The 14,499-nt window shown below is 35.4% G+C and overlaps 2 protein-coding genes across 3 annotated transcripts; one reads left to right on the top strand and one right to left on the bottom strand.

Annotated features, from left to right (window-relative positions):
- Positions 1-2,249: 2,249 nt before the first annotated feature.
- Positions 2,250-6,350, top strand: LOC141671137 (terpene synthase 10-like). Its single transcript, XM_074477273.1, has 7 exons — positions 2,250-2,827; positions 2,929-3,181; positions 3,747-4,116; positions 5,016-5,234; positions 5,331-5,469; positions 5,594-5,842; positions 5,967-6,350. Exons 1-7 carry the CDS (start codon positions 2,546-2,548, stop codon positions 6,291-6,293), a joined length of 1,839 nt encoding a protein of 612 aa, XP_074333374.1. The 5' UTR covers positions 2,250-2,545; the 3' UTR covers positions 6,294-6,350.
- Positions 6,351-6,528: 178 nt separating this feature from the next.
- LOC141671136 (terpene synthase 10-like) lies at positions 6,529-9,140 on the bottom strand. 2 transcript variants are annotated; one of them, XM_074477272.1, is made up of 7 exons: positions 8,879-9,140; positions 8,512-8,782; positions 8,033-8,405; positions 7,726-7,944; positions 7,497-7,635; positions 7,165-7,380; positions 6,529-7,066 (listed from the first exon to the last, which is right to left on the bottom strand). In XM_074477272.1, the coding sequence occupies exons 1-7, from the start codon at positions 9,095-9,097 to the stop codon at positions 6,737-6,739; spliced, it is 1,767 nt and encodes a 588-aa protein (XP_074333373.1). In that variant the 5' UTR covers positions 9,098-9,140; the 3' UTR covers positions 6,529-6,736. The 2 variants fall into 2 exon arrangements, with proteins under 2 accessions (XP_074333373.1, XP_074333372.1); XM_074477271.1 differs by having other exon boundaries at positions 7,165-7,413; positions 8,879-9,137.
- Positions 9,141-14,499: the final 5,359 nt, after the last annotated feature.

Genomic DNA, 14,499 nt, shown 5'->3' with positions numbered 1-14,499 from the left:
AACTTATTTAAATATTAGTGTAGGATCATACATAATATGATGTCAAAATAATAGTTAATAATAAAAATATAAAAATTTACATAAGAAGGGGATAATAAAGGAAAGCTAGCAGCTAGCATCACCCATGAACCATTCTGCCACAGTTTTTTACATGAATGGCTAAGAAAAATATAAATCATTCATATGCAAAAAGGTGCCAAACAAATGAACTTAATATATGATTCGGTCAGGAGGGAAGCGATTCAGAAGTATTCATGGCCAAACAAATGGGACCTAAGTAGTTCTTTGTGAAGGAGTTAAGAATTTATGACTTCAAGAAACTTAGCAAAGTCTTTAAGTAAAACAATAATTAAATAAAATAAATAATTAAGTAGCTGAAAAAGATAATTTATTAGTTATTAGTGGTTATAATATTATTATTCTATTTTATTAAATAAATTTGTCTTTGATATTTAGGCTAAAAAAACTTTTAAATAAATTAAGGGTAATTCGGTAAATTTCACGTGCACCAAAAACCAAAAAACAGGTACCGTATCAAAACTTTTAATGTTTCGTTTTTTAGATTTTGAATTTTGCATTGTTTTAAGAACAAAGGATTTTTGCATTGTTTTAAACGATGAGATGAGATTGTTGTTGTTGTCGAGTAATAAGGATAATGATGCTAAGTTTTTGAAAAAAAGTTGGGAATTTATGGATTGTTATATAGTCAAGTTGCTTAACAAAGTCTTTAAGTAAAATAATAATTAAATAAAATAAACAATTAAGTAGCTGAAAAAGGTAATTTATTAGTTATTAGTGCTTGTTGTTTATTAGTTATTAGTGATTATAATATTATTATTCTATTTTATTAAATAAACGTGTCCGTGATAATTAGAGAAATTGTTTTAATTGAGAGAAATAAAAAAGGTAACGTGTTATAGTTGGAAAAAAAAATTTATTTCTTTTTTTTTTATAATTTGATTCCTAAGGCTAATAAAACGTTTAAGTAAAATAAGGGTAATTTAGTAAATTCACAGTGTACCCAAAAACAGGTACCGTACCAAAACTTTTAATATTTCGTCTTTTATATAATAGTAATAGATAGATAGATTAAATTGGGAGATTACACAAATTTCCAACTAGTATATATGGAATAATATATATATATATATATCGGGTTATTTTTCGGATTTCGGGTTCGGATCGGGTTTGGATCGGATTTCGGATTTCAGATTTCGGATCGGGTATCGGATCGGTAAACACTAAATTCAAATCCAAAAAATTTCGAGTCTAAAAATCAAATCCAAATCCAAATCCAAAAAATCGGATTCGGTATATCCGAATTTTCGGATTTCAAATCGGGTATCCGTCGGATCGGATTGTTTTGACATCCCTATTCCTATCCATCTACAATTATGCACAAATTCAGTGTATACAATTTCAATTGTAGGATATAAGAAATGCCTCGAAAATATTGTAGACTTGGACCTGTAGATGCAAGCTAAACATGCTCTGGAGCTTCCACTGCGACGGAGGATCAGCCTTTGACATACTTATTGTTAAGTTGTAGTGGATTGATTTGTCGAGCGTTACTTGGTGGAGGCCTAATCATATCATAGTTAATAGTAGATAAATCTTGAAGAGAGCATGAGAAATGGAATTGTGTCATCGGCATGCCCTGTGTTAAGACTATACTCCTACATCTCTAGTGCTAAACTGCTAATCCAGTAGAGGAAGTAAAAGATTATCCCATTGGTTGTATAGTGTGGGGCGTTTGCTTCATGGTTGAGAAATTGGAAACTCAAAAATGTTAACGAAATCATAGTGTTTACACTGTTACTAAACAAACTCAGTTATACCATGATTATAATGTAGCAAAGCAAATGTACATCAGCAAACCATAACAAACGTTGCCTGATCAACAAAGCGAATTTACATGAATACGTAGTAATTTTTTTCTATAAAAAAGGTTTAGGAACTTCAAAGTTGGGCCCTCGCAAAGTTCGGCACTGGTCACTCCTAATAGTCTGCAAATACATACATGTTCATAAACCTGGAAAATGTGTAGTAGTATATTTCTGACCACTTATCTCGCGCTGAAAAATCACTTTAACCAGCCGAGTTTGGAATTTTTGGAAACTTAGCACAGTTGTTAAAATGATTAATCTGATACAACACCTAAAAAAGACTTCAGTTCGTGCGGCTTTTATATTTCCATAATAACATTAAGCAAACTTTGTTGTCCTACCAATCCAATTTGTCGAATTGATACTATAAACATCTGGTACACCAATCTTGAAGACACGGCTGCCTAACTCTACAAATGTCATGCTAGATATCTTTTTTTATTACAAGGTGTCTGGCGAGTTTCGGCGCACCTCCAGTAATCCTGAAGAGCGCTAGCACAACTTCAACATCCCATAGTGCGTCATAAACCCCTACTCAAATTCATGCAGTAATCAAACCTAGGACCTCGTGTGTTAATTAAGCCCTTAAAGTCCCGGTTTCAACCAAATGACCTACCTGCAATAGGTCTGATTTCACCTATATATTCAGCAGTAATATTATGAAAACCTCTCACACAGACAATCATATTTTGCGTCTCTTATCCCTATTCACTATGGCAGCTGTATTTCCCATTTCTCCCATAGTCACCAATTGCAACTTGAGAAGATTCACCCGGCCATGCAAATCTAAATTTTTGACAGCATGCAAGTCAGTTATCAAATCCGTCACCGGAACAACGGAAGGATCTGTTTCACCAGAGCCTATTGTAAGGCGATCAGGAAATTATAAACCCTGCCTGTGGGACAACAATTTCTTGCAATCTTTAAAAACTGACTACACGGTATGTTTTTGTTTTTTCTATCTATGTTCAGTTATTAAACACAAGTATTATGGTGTATTTTACTGATCAATTAAAGGTATTAAATCTATAATTCTAAATAGGACGAACTTATCAATTCACAAGCTTCTGAGTTGAAAGAAGAAGTGAGATCGATGTTCATTAATGTGGTTGAGCCGCTAGATCAACTTGAGCTGATTGATCGCTTGCAAAGACTTGGCTTAGGTCATCATTTTCAGGAAGAAATCAACGGTATCTTAAAGAATATACGTCAGATCGATGACGACAAAAAGGATTTGCATGCTACAGCTCTTGAATTTAGACTTCTTAGACAACATGGAATTTTCATATCCTCAGGTAATTATAATGATAGCCAACAAAGGTCGGTGTAATGGTTGAGCTCTTGTCCCTCTTGCGTCCACTCTCAGTATGTGTGAGTAATTAATTAGCTTAAAATGGTAACCAAAATGATACTTAATTACAAATTACAAGTAATTTGAATTAGTGTGCAAATGGAATAGATTAAATATGTACAGATGTGTTCAAATACAAACCTTATTTGTCGAAAGGGAAAGCTGTTGAATAATATATAATCCGTTTAAAGCCTTCATCAAATAATTTAAAGTTTTAGATAAGTTCAGAGCTTGGTCTGAAAAGGAATTTAGAGTTCCAGTCTCCCGATCAGCATTTTTTTTAATTAATCAACTTGTCTGTCCGTGTCTGTATTATTTGTTCAACTGTAGGATTGTGCCAGTAGTGTTGAATATTATAGGATAATTACGTTAAGGTTTTAGATAAGCTGCTTATTTGACAACCCCCAACCACTTTGTAAACAAGGGTAGAAGGTATGCCAACAACAAGAGGTCTTTGTGATGCATAACTTTGATCTATTCATACTAAATAAATACCATCTTGGGTGCAGACGGTTTCAAGCGATTTATTGGAAATGGGAACTTTATAAATCCCGGTGCAGATATCAAGGGACTGTTGAGTTTGTATGAAGCCTCATACTTCTCCTTTGAAGGAGATAAATTAATGGAGGCTGCTTTCTGCTTTACAAGCAAATCACTAAAAGATTGCCTTCAAAATATTGCTGATGTGGATCTCCAGATTCAAGTTAGACATGCTTTGGAGCTTCCGCTACAATGGAGGATCCCCAGATTTGATGCAAGGTGGAATATAGAGTTGTATGAACGAAGTAGTGACATGATCCCAGCAGTTTTAGAATTTGCAAAGCTGGACTTCAATATTAGCCAAGGATTATACCAAGAAGAGCTGAAGGACTTGTCGAGGTAGTAAACTTTTGTATATACAAGTAAACTGAGATTTGAAACCAATCAATGTTTATATAACATTAGTCGTAGAAAGAGAAGAAAACAGATTTATGATACTTTTCAGTTTTCAATAAACATGTTCCAAAATGCACTACAAGGAAAATGTCAAAACCGACCCACAAAACAGTGTAAAATGGATTTACTTGGTAGGAAATTAGCTCATACCGACCAAGGGTGGAGGTGGGTTAAAGTCTGGTCACAAAAGATATGTCTGTTGGATACCATACCTACCAATAGCGGCAATTGGTTTTAGGTTTCCAGTTCTTGAATAGGTGGCTCAAACCATTATACATACTATATTTGTGACAACTTGTATTTAATGAGAAAGGCTAGAGACTTAAAGTTGTTTTAACAAATTGGACCCTTGCATGCATTTAGAAAAAACTAATTAACAGACGTAATGTGCTATTTGGAACAATTTTGAGATGAAATTAGTTTATCTGTAACAACGAGGTAAGGGTAGAAGAAGAAGGGGATGAATGTATGACAGTTGCACTGATAAACAAATAGTAGTAGTCTTAAGGAAAGTTGGTACTTTATCAATTATCAGTCCTCGAAGGCTGAATATGATTGAAAGCTTCATTTAACTCCAGGGACCCCATAGAGTTGCTGCGAGGTTGAGGTTTCCAAGCGGTTAAGACCATACAGGAGTTTTACGCTCACATAAAGTTTTTAGTTCCCTGATCTTTTTGATTTGAAAAGGCTCTGACTCTGTTATTGTTCTCGTTTTTTTACTCTTAGGAACCTTTCTAACTTCATGCCACAACAAATCTTTTGACAACTCTTTTACTTCAGAATATCTAGTTCTACTTCTATATAATATATGGCGGTCTGAGCTCTTTTGCTTTAATATGTAGGTGGTGGTGTAGATTAGGGATGGGAGAGAAACTCCCTTTTGCCAGAGATAGATTGGTGTCTTCTTACATATGGAGTTTAGGGATTTCAAGCAGGCCTCAAGACCAATACTGCCGAGTACAATTAACTAAAATAATTGAGCTGATTGGTGTATGCGACGATGTTTATGATGTATATGGTACGCTGGATGAACTTGAACTGTTTACAGATGTCGTGGTGAGGTTTGAGCTTCTTAATATTCTTTACATATTTGCATACCTTATGATACAAAACAGGTAGGTCAATATTATGATTCTGATCATATGGCGACTTTGTAGATGGGATGTGGATGCAATGAAAGAACTTCCTTATTATATGAAGATTTGCTTCCTGTCATTTTACAACTTTGTCCATGAAACGTCTTACGACATCCTCAAGGAGCAGAACATTGAAGTTTTACCATACCAAAGAAAATGGGTATACTTTCCCTCCTGTTACTTGTAAAAATGATCAAATAATTTGCTTAAAGAAGTACCAATTTACGTTTGCAGATTGTAAGGCTGCAGCCATATTTAAAGTTATTGTTACTCCTGTGTTGTAGTGGATTGAATTCTTCAAGCATCAATTAGTTGAGGCGCATTGGTATTATGGTGGACACCAGCCAACAATGGAAGAGTATTTGAGCAATGGATTAGTGTCAATCGCAGGCCCTATTGGAATACTGTACTCTTACATCTGTACAGAGGATCCGATCAAGAAAGAAGTAGTAGAGTTTATAGAGGGGCTTCCAGATATTGTACGCTTGGCGTGTGAAATTTTTCGATTAGCTGATGATTATGGCACTTCATCGGTAATACCAAATTTATGTAGTTATAATTATAGATGCTATAGTTACTCCAGGCTTAGTACATACTTAAATAAGCTACAAAATATTCTTTTCAGCGCGTGATCAATATTACGTTATTTGACTGCAGGCAGAGTTAGAAAGAGGAGATGTTCCATCATCAATACAATGCTACATGTCGGATACTGGTGTTTCGGAAGAAGTTGCCCGTGAGCACATGATGGATATGATGAGGAAGAAATGGGCACAAGTAAATAAATGTCGATTTTCAGGCGATCACATTCCTCTATCTTGGCACTTTGTTGATATAATGCTGAATATAGTGAGGGCAGCTCACTGTTTGTATAATGCTGGAGACGATGGGTTTGGTGTTGAAGATGGTTTAACCAAAGATACATTGTTTTCCCTTATTGTTGAGCCTATCCCTATCCGGGAAACTAAGGCATGTACTGCCTGAGAATATGGAAATGAGAGTACAATGTGATAGATATATAAAAGCTGTCACATGAAACTATCAGGGTAATTACAGGTCTTAACTAAGGATCTAATTTAAGTTATCTAACTCATGAGCAACATTTATAGCTTCATGAAGTGCGAGTTAATCATCATCTAGTAAAATCAAGAAGCATTCAGCTGTTCACAAAGTACACAAGGATATGACCTGATTATGTCGGTTTTGCTAACAGGTTAACTGGAAGAAATGCAGAAATTCGATCTTATACGATTATCTCAGAAATACATGATGAAACTAAAGCAGCTCAAATACTGATTGCAAAGACATATATAGGAAGTATAGTTAAAGTACTAATTTGTAGAGGGAAACCAAGAACCAGCAGATATAGAATTTGAAAGTTTGAAAAATAGACAAATAGTAAGTTCAAGATGCAGCTGGCTGAATTTTTATCTATCATTCCCAATAAGAGTTTCCTGCATACAAGGGATAGGCTCTTTAAACAGCAAAGAAATCCTATCTTTGGTTAAACCATCTTCAACTCCATGGCCATCATCTCCGCCATTGTACATGCAATGTGCTGTTCGAACCAGATTCAATAAAATCTCGACAAATGACCAATCCAGAGGAATACCATCTGCTAACCGATGCTTCATCACTGCTGCCCATTTTTTCTTCATCAAATTAATCATGTGTTCACGTGCAACTTCTTCTGAAACACCTGTATCCATCATGTAGCACTGTATGGATTTCGGAACATCTCCTCTTTTTAACTCATTCTGCCATGCATCAGTCAAGTTATTTGTTATAACAATTACCCACAACCATAGAGAAATTAGAAAAATAAATGAAGTGGGGGATATTTATATTTTTGTACCGAAGAAGTTCCAAAGTCGTCAGATAGTCGAAAAATTTCTGATGCCAGGCGCAGGACATCTGGAAGGCCTTCAATAAATTCCATATCTTCTTTCCTGATTGGATTTGATGTGAAAATATAAGTCTGAATTGCTATGATAGGCCCCGTTATACTCACAAGTCCATTGCTCAAGAATTCGTCGAATGTAGGCTTGTATCCACCGTGAAACCACCGAGCCTCCACCAAGTAAGATTTCAACAAATCAGTCCACTACAACATAAAATGGGAAAGAAATTAGACAACGCACTATTGAAAGGCTTTAAACCATTTTTAACATGGGTGAAATTATATACCGATTTTCTTAGTTGTGGTAGAACATCAATGTTCTGCTCCATGAGTATATCGTACGCGATCTCATTGACAAGATTGTAAAGGGTCATGAAGCAAATCTTCATGTAGTGTGGAAGCTCTGTCATTGAATTTATGTCCCATCTGAAACAAGTAGGTGTATGTTTACGTGTTTTGTTCTAGCAACTAGATACACATGTAACAAATTTAAAGAAATGTAAACCACATACAAACCTCTCGATTACACTTGTGAAGACTTCGAGTTCATCCAAAGTTGCAAAAACATCATAAACATCATCTAATGTTGTAATAAGCTGTATCACTTTAGCCATTTGTATTCTGAAATATCGGTGTTCAGGTCTTCTAGAAATTCCCACAGCCCAGAGGAAAGATGTTGCCAACCTATCTCTTATGAAGTCAAGCTTATGTCCAAGACCTGTTTTATTCCACCACCTATACATATAATGAAAGAGTGAAAATAAACCTTGACACACGCACAACAAGAAAACATCTTTAACAAATTCGAAATTTCATCATATACCTTGACACATCTTTAAGTTCTTCCTGGTTTAAACCTTGCACAATGTTAAAGTCAAACTGGGCAAATTTTAGTACTGCTGGCATCATTGCGCTACTTCTTCCATAAATATCCATGTACCACCTCGCTTCAAATCTTGGGATTCTCCATTGGAGTGGAAGTTCCAAAGCATGTGTAACTTGCATGGCAAGATCTGAATCATCAATAGACTTGGCGCACTCTGTAAGGATTTTGCTTGTGAAGCGGTAAGCCTCCTCCATGAGCGACTCTCCTTCAATGGAGTAGTAAGAGGCCTCGTATAAATTCAAAATTCCTTTCACATCTTCACCAAGACATTCCTTCAATTTTCCATTTTCCATAAAACACTTGAAAACCTCTGCACAATTGTACACCGAATTACTACCTTTTTGTGAATTTAAAAGATAATGTTTATTTGAACTTAATTGCTACCAAAAAAAACCTAAAGCATATACATAAACTACCTGAGGATGTATGATATCCATGTTCTCTGAGAAGTCTAAATTTAAGAGCAGTAGTTTGCAAATTCTTTTCCTGCAAGTCATTGTTCTTTGCAAGATCACTATTATATATTCTTTCCAAGGTTTGTTCTATTTCTCCTTCGAAATGATGACCTAATCCCAGTCTTTGCAAGTGATCAATTAGCTCCAGTTGAGCTAATGGATCAGCTACATTTTTAAATATCATGTCCACATCTTGTTTTAATTCTGAAGCTCGTGCATGGGATCCTTCCCCCTGTTCTCAGAGTGTTTGTGATCTTCATTCATCATATATAGCATAAACAGATATATCAAATTAATTAAAATCAACATCTAATCTAAAAATAATTACCGCATAGTCACTTTTCAAAGACTGAAGAAAATTGTAGTCCCAAATGCAAGGTTTGTAATCTCCTGATCGCCGAACTATAGGCTCTTGGGACACAGAAACCCTTGTTCTGCAAGGGAATGATCTGATAACAGTCTTGAAGCCCTTTTTTTGTGTAGGGTTTACTGGGATATATCTCCCAAAGTTGCAACACAGAATCTGAGAAGAGGATGCAAGAGCCATCTTGATTTTAGTAACTTTAAGTTTCCTTGATATATTGCATGGCAATGCTATTGTATATATAATGAAGTGAAGTAGAGCATTTGGCATAGAGTTTACCCAGAAATTTCGAGATTAATTAGCTACAGATTTTTGAAAAAAAATCTAGACAATCATCAAACTCCAGCAATTTCCAATATTGTGAGTTAAATCATGTTGAAAATTTTAAAAAGGTTAGCATTAGAGGTCAAAATAAGACGAATGGAATATATATAGGAACATATATCACATCATAATTCCTCACCAGAAGAAGAAGATGAAACATGAAATAAATATTCAAAATCTTCCTTTCGAAACGAATTTACTGTTAACCGCGTCAACTACAAATTCTTTAATATTTGGATGAATGCATAACAATGCTAATGTACATATTATGAGAAGAGCATTAAAGACTCACCCATATTTAAATTTCAAGCTTGGCTACAGCTTTTAAAAAAATCAAGTTCCAATTGGCATAATTATCTATTGGGGGCTGATGTATGTTGAAATTTCTAGCGAACATTCTAATAATAAGGTCAAAGCCCACAAAGAACAGAAATGCTGTCAAAAAAAACAAGCAACAAAACCAGAAGGGGACTAATTTGGTATGGTATTGTTTGGTAATTACAGTTCTGCTTAATTTTTAAATTAAAATTCGCCTACAAACAAATCACATAAGTTTTATCATCTTCAAACACAAGCGCAAACAAAATATGAAAAACCAAAAAGTATTTCATTTTCAAACACGTGTATGGATAAACAACTAAACCAAGGAATTTTTTGAAAAATATCCAAATTGTGAAAACATATTTTGCATAAATACCTTCTTTTTCAGAAAGTGTTTGCATAAATACCTTTTTAGACATTATTTGCAAAAATAATTTTTACAAGTTTGCACAGGCATTTACAAATTAAGATCAATCGAATCAACCACAAATACAAGTTTTAAGAATTTAGAAAGAGTATATATATAACAATCAAGCTCACAACCGAGTGCGTACCGGACCCAACAACCCACCACAGGTCAGTCCGAAAAAGCTAGCGATTTGATACAAATTAGTTATTGACTTGTATGTATAAAGGACACAAAGACTCTTATTCTTATCGATGTGATGTGGGATGTTACAATATAAAACAATAATGAGACAGAAGTATGGTTGTAAAAATCGGTAATCGGCACTAATCGGTTTAGGTACCGATTAGGGATTAATCGGCAAATCGGGGATTAATCGGAGGGATTAATCGGAACAAAAATCGGATATATTTAAATATTTTAATAATATTTAATATATTTACCTTATTTATTATGAAATATATAATTCAAAAATAATTTATAAATATTAATCGAATTTCAAAAAATAGATCGGCCAAATATTTTTTAACGATTAATCTCGGGGATTTTTTAAAAAATCGGGGATTTTTAGAACAGTGGACGGAAGTAGTCAAATTGCATAATTAGCAAAGTTTTTCAGAAATTCAAGTTTACTCTAAGATGGTTTGTTATTTTACTCAAATATCTCTAAATTACCATACTTGTTTATTAATAAAATCTCGTGTCCAAAAATAGTAAGTGTCCCTAATATTTAGACTTTCTAGGTCAGAGAACCGGATATGTGTCGGTGTCCGACCCAGACCCTCCGTACCCGAATCACAGTAACAATGTCATAGATTAATACATACAACAGAGAGGAACATAGATCAAAACAATAATGACAGGAAGCGTGCCTTCTTGTGCCAACAACAGATTCAATAGCAAGAACAGGTTACCAACCTTAAGTAACTTGAAGGACTTCATCGCCATGGTATTTGCAGGAAGTAGAACTTTTGGTGGTCGTCCTGTTTGCCACGACTTAAACAGTGTGTCTTGAGTTTGTTCACAAAGGGCAAGCCTCAGACTCCTAGAAGCTTCCATTCTTGGTCCTGTATGATACTGTTAGCTGAAATGACTCTTGAAGCTGATAATCAGGAGCTAATTTCTTCCTGATATAATTAAGGAACATGAATATCTCTTTATGCTAATTAGTAGGCATCAAGTTATTACCATATTTCATTGTAACTGTTAGCACAATTTGCTGCAATAATGTTGCTGCTATGCAGTATAAGTAAGGCCTTAATTATCAATAAAATTATTATCTCCAGCTTTCTACATCTTACTTCTCTTACACATTAGCCTGTAATTTTATTCCATATCCAACATATTGGTATCAGAGCTCTAATCTTAAGGGACTTGTGAGATGTAAGAAAAACCTTAGACACACATCCTAAACACAAACACACACCACAAAAATACAAACAGAAACACAAAAACACTCAAACACACCTCCAAAAACACAACACACAAACAGACACACACAAACACAAAAACCAAAAATCTTTGATTCAAAATGGATTCGAATCATACATTCACCAGCATTGCACCTCCTGCTTTCGATGGTGAAAACTTCCATATTTGGGCAGCGAGAATGGAAGCTTACCTGGAGGCAAATGATCTATGGGAACCGGTTGAAGAGGATTACGAACTTCCTGCCTTACCAAATAATCCAACCATGGCTCAGATTAGACATCATAAGGAAAGGAAGACCAAAAAGGCAAAGGCAAAAGCTACCCTGTTTGCCGCTGTCTCATCAGATATATTCACAAGAATTATGACCATGAAGACTGCATTTGAAATCTGGAATTTCCTCAAAAGCGAGTACAAAGGAGATGATAGAATCAAAGGAATGCAGGTGCTGAATCTAGTCAGAGAATTTGAGATGCAAAGAATGAAAGAAACCGAAACAATTAAGGTATATTCTGATAGACTTCTTGGAATTGCTAACAAAGTTAAACTCCTTGGAACTGATTTCCCAGATTTTAGAATTGTTCAAAAATTACTTGTTACACTTCCTGAGAAATTTGAAATTACGATTTCATCGCTGGAAAACTCCAAAGATTTGTCAAGCATTACCTTGGCAGAATTGTTAAATGCACTGAAGGCACAGGAACAAAGGAGACTCGTGAGGAAAGAAGGATCAGTGGAAGGTGCCTACCAAGCTAAATTTCAGAGCAACAATGGAGGAAAAAACAGAATGTGGCAGAACAAAAACAACAAGCCTGGAGAATTTGAGAGCAACAAAAACAATGACACTCGAGTCTTTCCACCCTGCTCCTACTGTAAAAAAACTAATCATCCTCCAAACAAGTGTTGGTGGAGACCAGATGTAAAGTGTCACAAATGTGGTCAGCTTGGACATATGGAAAGAATATGCAAGTCTCAGCAAGAAGTCAAAGCCGCTAAAAATCAGTACGAAGATGAAGAACAATTGTTTGTAGCATCATGTTTTTCCACCAACAGCTCAGCAAAAAATTGGCTTATAGATAGTGGTTGTACAAACCACATGACATATGATCGTGAACTCTTTAGAGATCTTGATGAGGCTGTTGTTTCTAAAGTCAGAGTTGGAAATGGAGCATATATCGCAGCAAAAGGCAAAGGAACAGTAGAAATCCACTCTCATACAGGTTCAAAATTTATTTCCAATGTCTTGTACGTTCCCGAAATCAATCAAAACCTTTTGAGTGTTTATCAGTTGATAGAAAAAGGCTACAAAGTGCTGTTTGAAGATAACCATTGCGTCATTAAAAATTCAAAAGATGAAGATATTTTCAAAGTTCAAATGAGAGGCAAAAGTTTTGCCTTAGATCTGATGAAAGAAGAGCAAGCTGCTATACACAAAGAAGACGATGACACAATGTTATGGCATAAAAGGTTTGGGCACTTCCATCATGCTGCTATACTTTTTATGGAGAAGAACGATATGGTGAGAGGGTTGCCTGTGTTAGAGAAGGAGCCACCAAATTGTGTTGCTTGTCGTTATGGAAAGCAAAATAGACTTCCTTTCCAACAAAATAATGCTTGGAGGGCCAAAGAAAAGTTACAGTTGGTGCATACTGATGTTGTTGGACCCATGAGCACACTATCATTAAATGGCAGTAAGTACTATCTTGCATTTATTGATGATTATTCAAGAATGTGCTGGATTTATTTTATGAAACAGAAATCTGAAGTTGCTGAAATTTTTGGTGCTTTTAAAACTTTGGTTGAGAATCAAAGCAAGTGCAAAATCATGATGATCAAATCTGATAACGGCACTGAATACACATCTGAAAAATTTAACAAGTTTTGTAGAGATGCAGGCATTGAGCATCAGTTGACAGCACCATACACTCCTCAACAGAACGGTGTTATGGAGAGAAAAAATCGGACAATTATGGAGATGGCGAGGTGTTTACTCCATGACAAAGGGCTGCCAAAGAAATTTTGGGCCGAGGCTGCAAATACGGCTGTCTTCTTACTGAACAGACTGCCAACAAAAGCTTTAAGAAGGGTGACTCCATTTGAAGTGTGGTATGAATACAAACCCAAGTTGAATAATTTGAAAACATTTGGTTGTATTTGTTTCTCTCATATCCCTCAGGTTAAGAGAGACAAATTGGATAAGAAATCAGAATCAGCAATTTTTATAGGCTACACCTCAAATGCCTATCGGATCTACCAACCACAAAACAACAAAATCATAATTAGCAGAGATGTTCATTTCCTTGAGGCTGAAAAATGGAATTGGGAAAAAGACAAGCAAGATATGAGTCAAGAGAAAAATGATGATGTGGATGACGAACCTCTTAGAGGAACCAGACCACTCTCCAAGATTTATGAAAAATGCAATATGGCTTTATTGGAACCAGCTGGGTATGAAGAAGCTGCAAAGGATCAGAAGTGGATAGTTGTAATGCAGGAGGAGCTCAAAATGATCGAAAAAAATCAGACATGGGAGTTGGTGGACAAGCCTAAACACAAGAAAGCTATAGGAGTCAAGTGGATTTATAGAACCAAGTTGAATCCTGATGGTACAGTAAACAAGTATAAGGCAAGACTTGTTGTCAAAGGGTATGCTCAGATATATGGGGTAGATTTTTCTGAAACTTTTGCACCAGTTGCGAGGATGGAAACTATAAGAATGTTGATGGCTCTTGTTGCGCAAAATGGCTGGAAATTACATCAAATGGACGTCAAATCAGCATTTTTGAATGGTTTTCTGGAGGAGGAAATCTTTGTCGAACAGCCTGAAGGTTTTGTTTGTCAAGGACAACAGGATAAGGTATACCGGCTAATAAAAGCTTTGTATGGCTGTAGACAAGCGCCAAGGACCTGGTACAGCAGGATTGATACTCATATGTTAAACTTAGGCTTTACAAAAAGTCTAAGTGAAGCCACACTTTATGTCAAAAAGGCTGATGGTGAAATTCTCATTGTGTCATTATACGTTGATGATTTACTTGTAACAGGTAGCAGCTTGAACCAGATTGAGAAGTTTAAAGATGAAATGAAAAATGTGTTCGAGATGACT

The sequence above is a fragment of the Apium graveolens genome, chromosome 7 (genome assembly GCF_009905375.1).
Source record: "Apium graveolens cultivar Ventura chromosome 7, ASM990537v1, whole genome shotgun sequence".
NCBI lineage: Eukaryota > Viridiplantae > Streptophyta > Magnoliopsida > Apiales > Apiaceae > Apium > Apium graveolens.
Note: the sequence above shows the minus strand (reverse complement) of the source record. Positions and strands in the feature narration are given on the sequence as shown.

What these genes read in the sequence shown, in the direction of transcription:
- LOC141671137 (XM_074477273.1), top strand. Translation starts at nt 2,546, where the DNA reads ATGAAAACCTCTCACACAGACAATCATATTTTGCGTCTCTTATCCCTA. An exon ending in TGGAATTTTCATATCCTCAG is followed by an intron (nt 3,182 to 3,746) that starts GTAATTATAATG and finishes TCTTGGGTGCAG; the next exon opens with ACGGTTTCAAGCGATTTATT. An exon ending in TTTACAGATGTCGTGGTGAG is followed by an intron (nt 5,235 to 5,330) that starts GTTTGAGCTTCT and finishes GCGACTTTGTAG; the next exon opens with ATGGGATGTGGATGCAATGA.
- LOC141671136 (XM_074477271.1), bottom strand. Translation starts at nt 9,097, where the DNA reads ATGGCTCTTGCATCCTCTTCTCAGATTCTGTGTTGCAACTTTGGGAGA. An exon ending in TACCACAACTAAGAAAATCG is followed by an intron (nt 7,414 to 7,496) that starts GTATATAATTTC and finishes TTTATGTTGTAG; the next exon opens with TGGACTGATTTGTTGAAATC. An exon ending in ACGACTTTGGAACTTCTTCG is followed by an intron (nt 7,067 to 7,164) that starts GTACAAAAATAT and finishes GATGCATGGCAG; the next exon opens with AATGAGTTAAAAAGAGGAGA.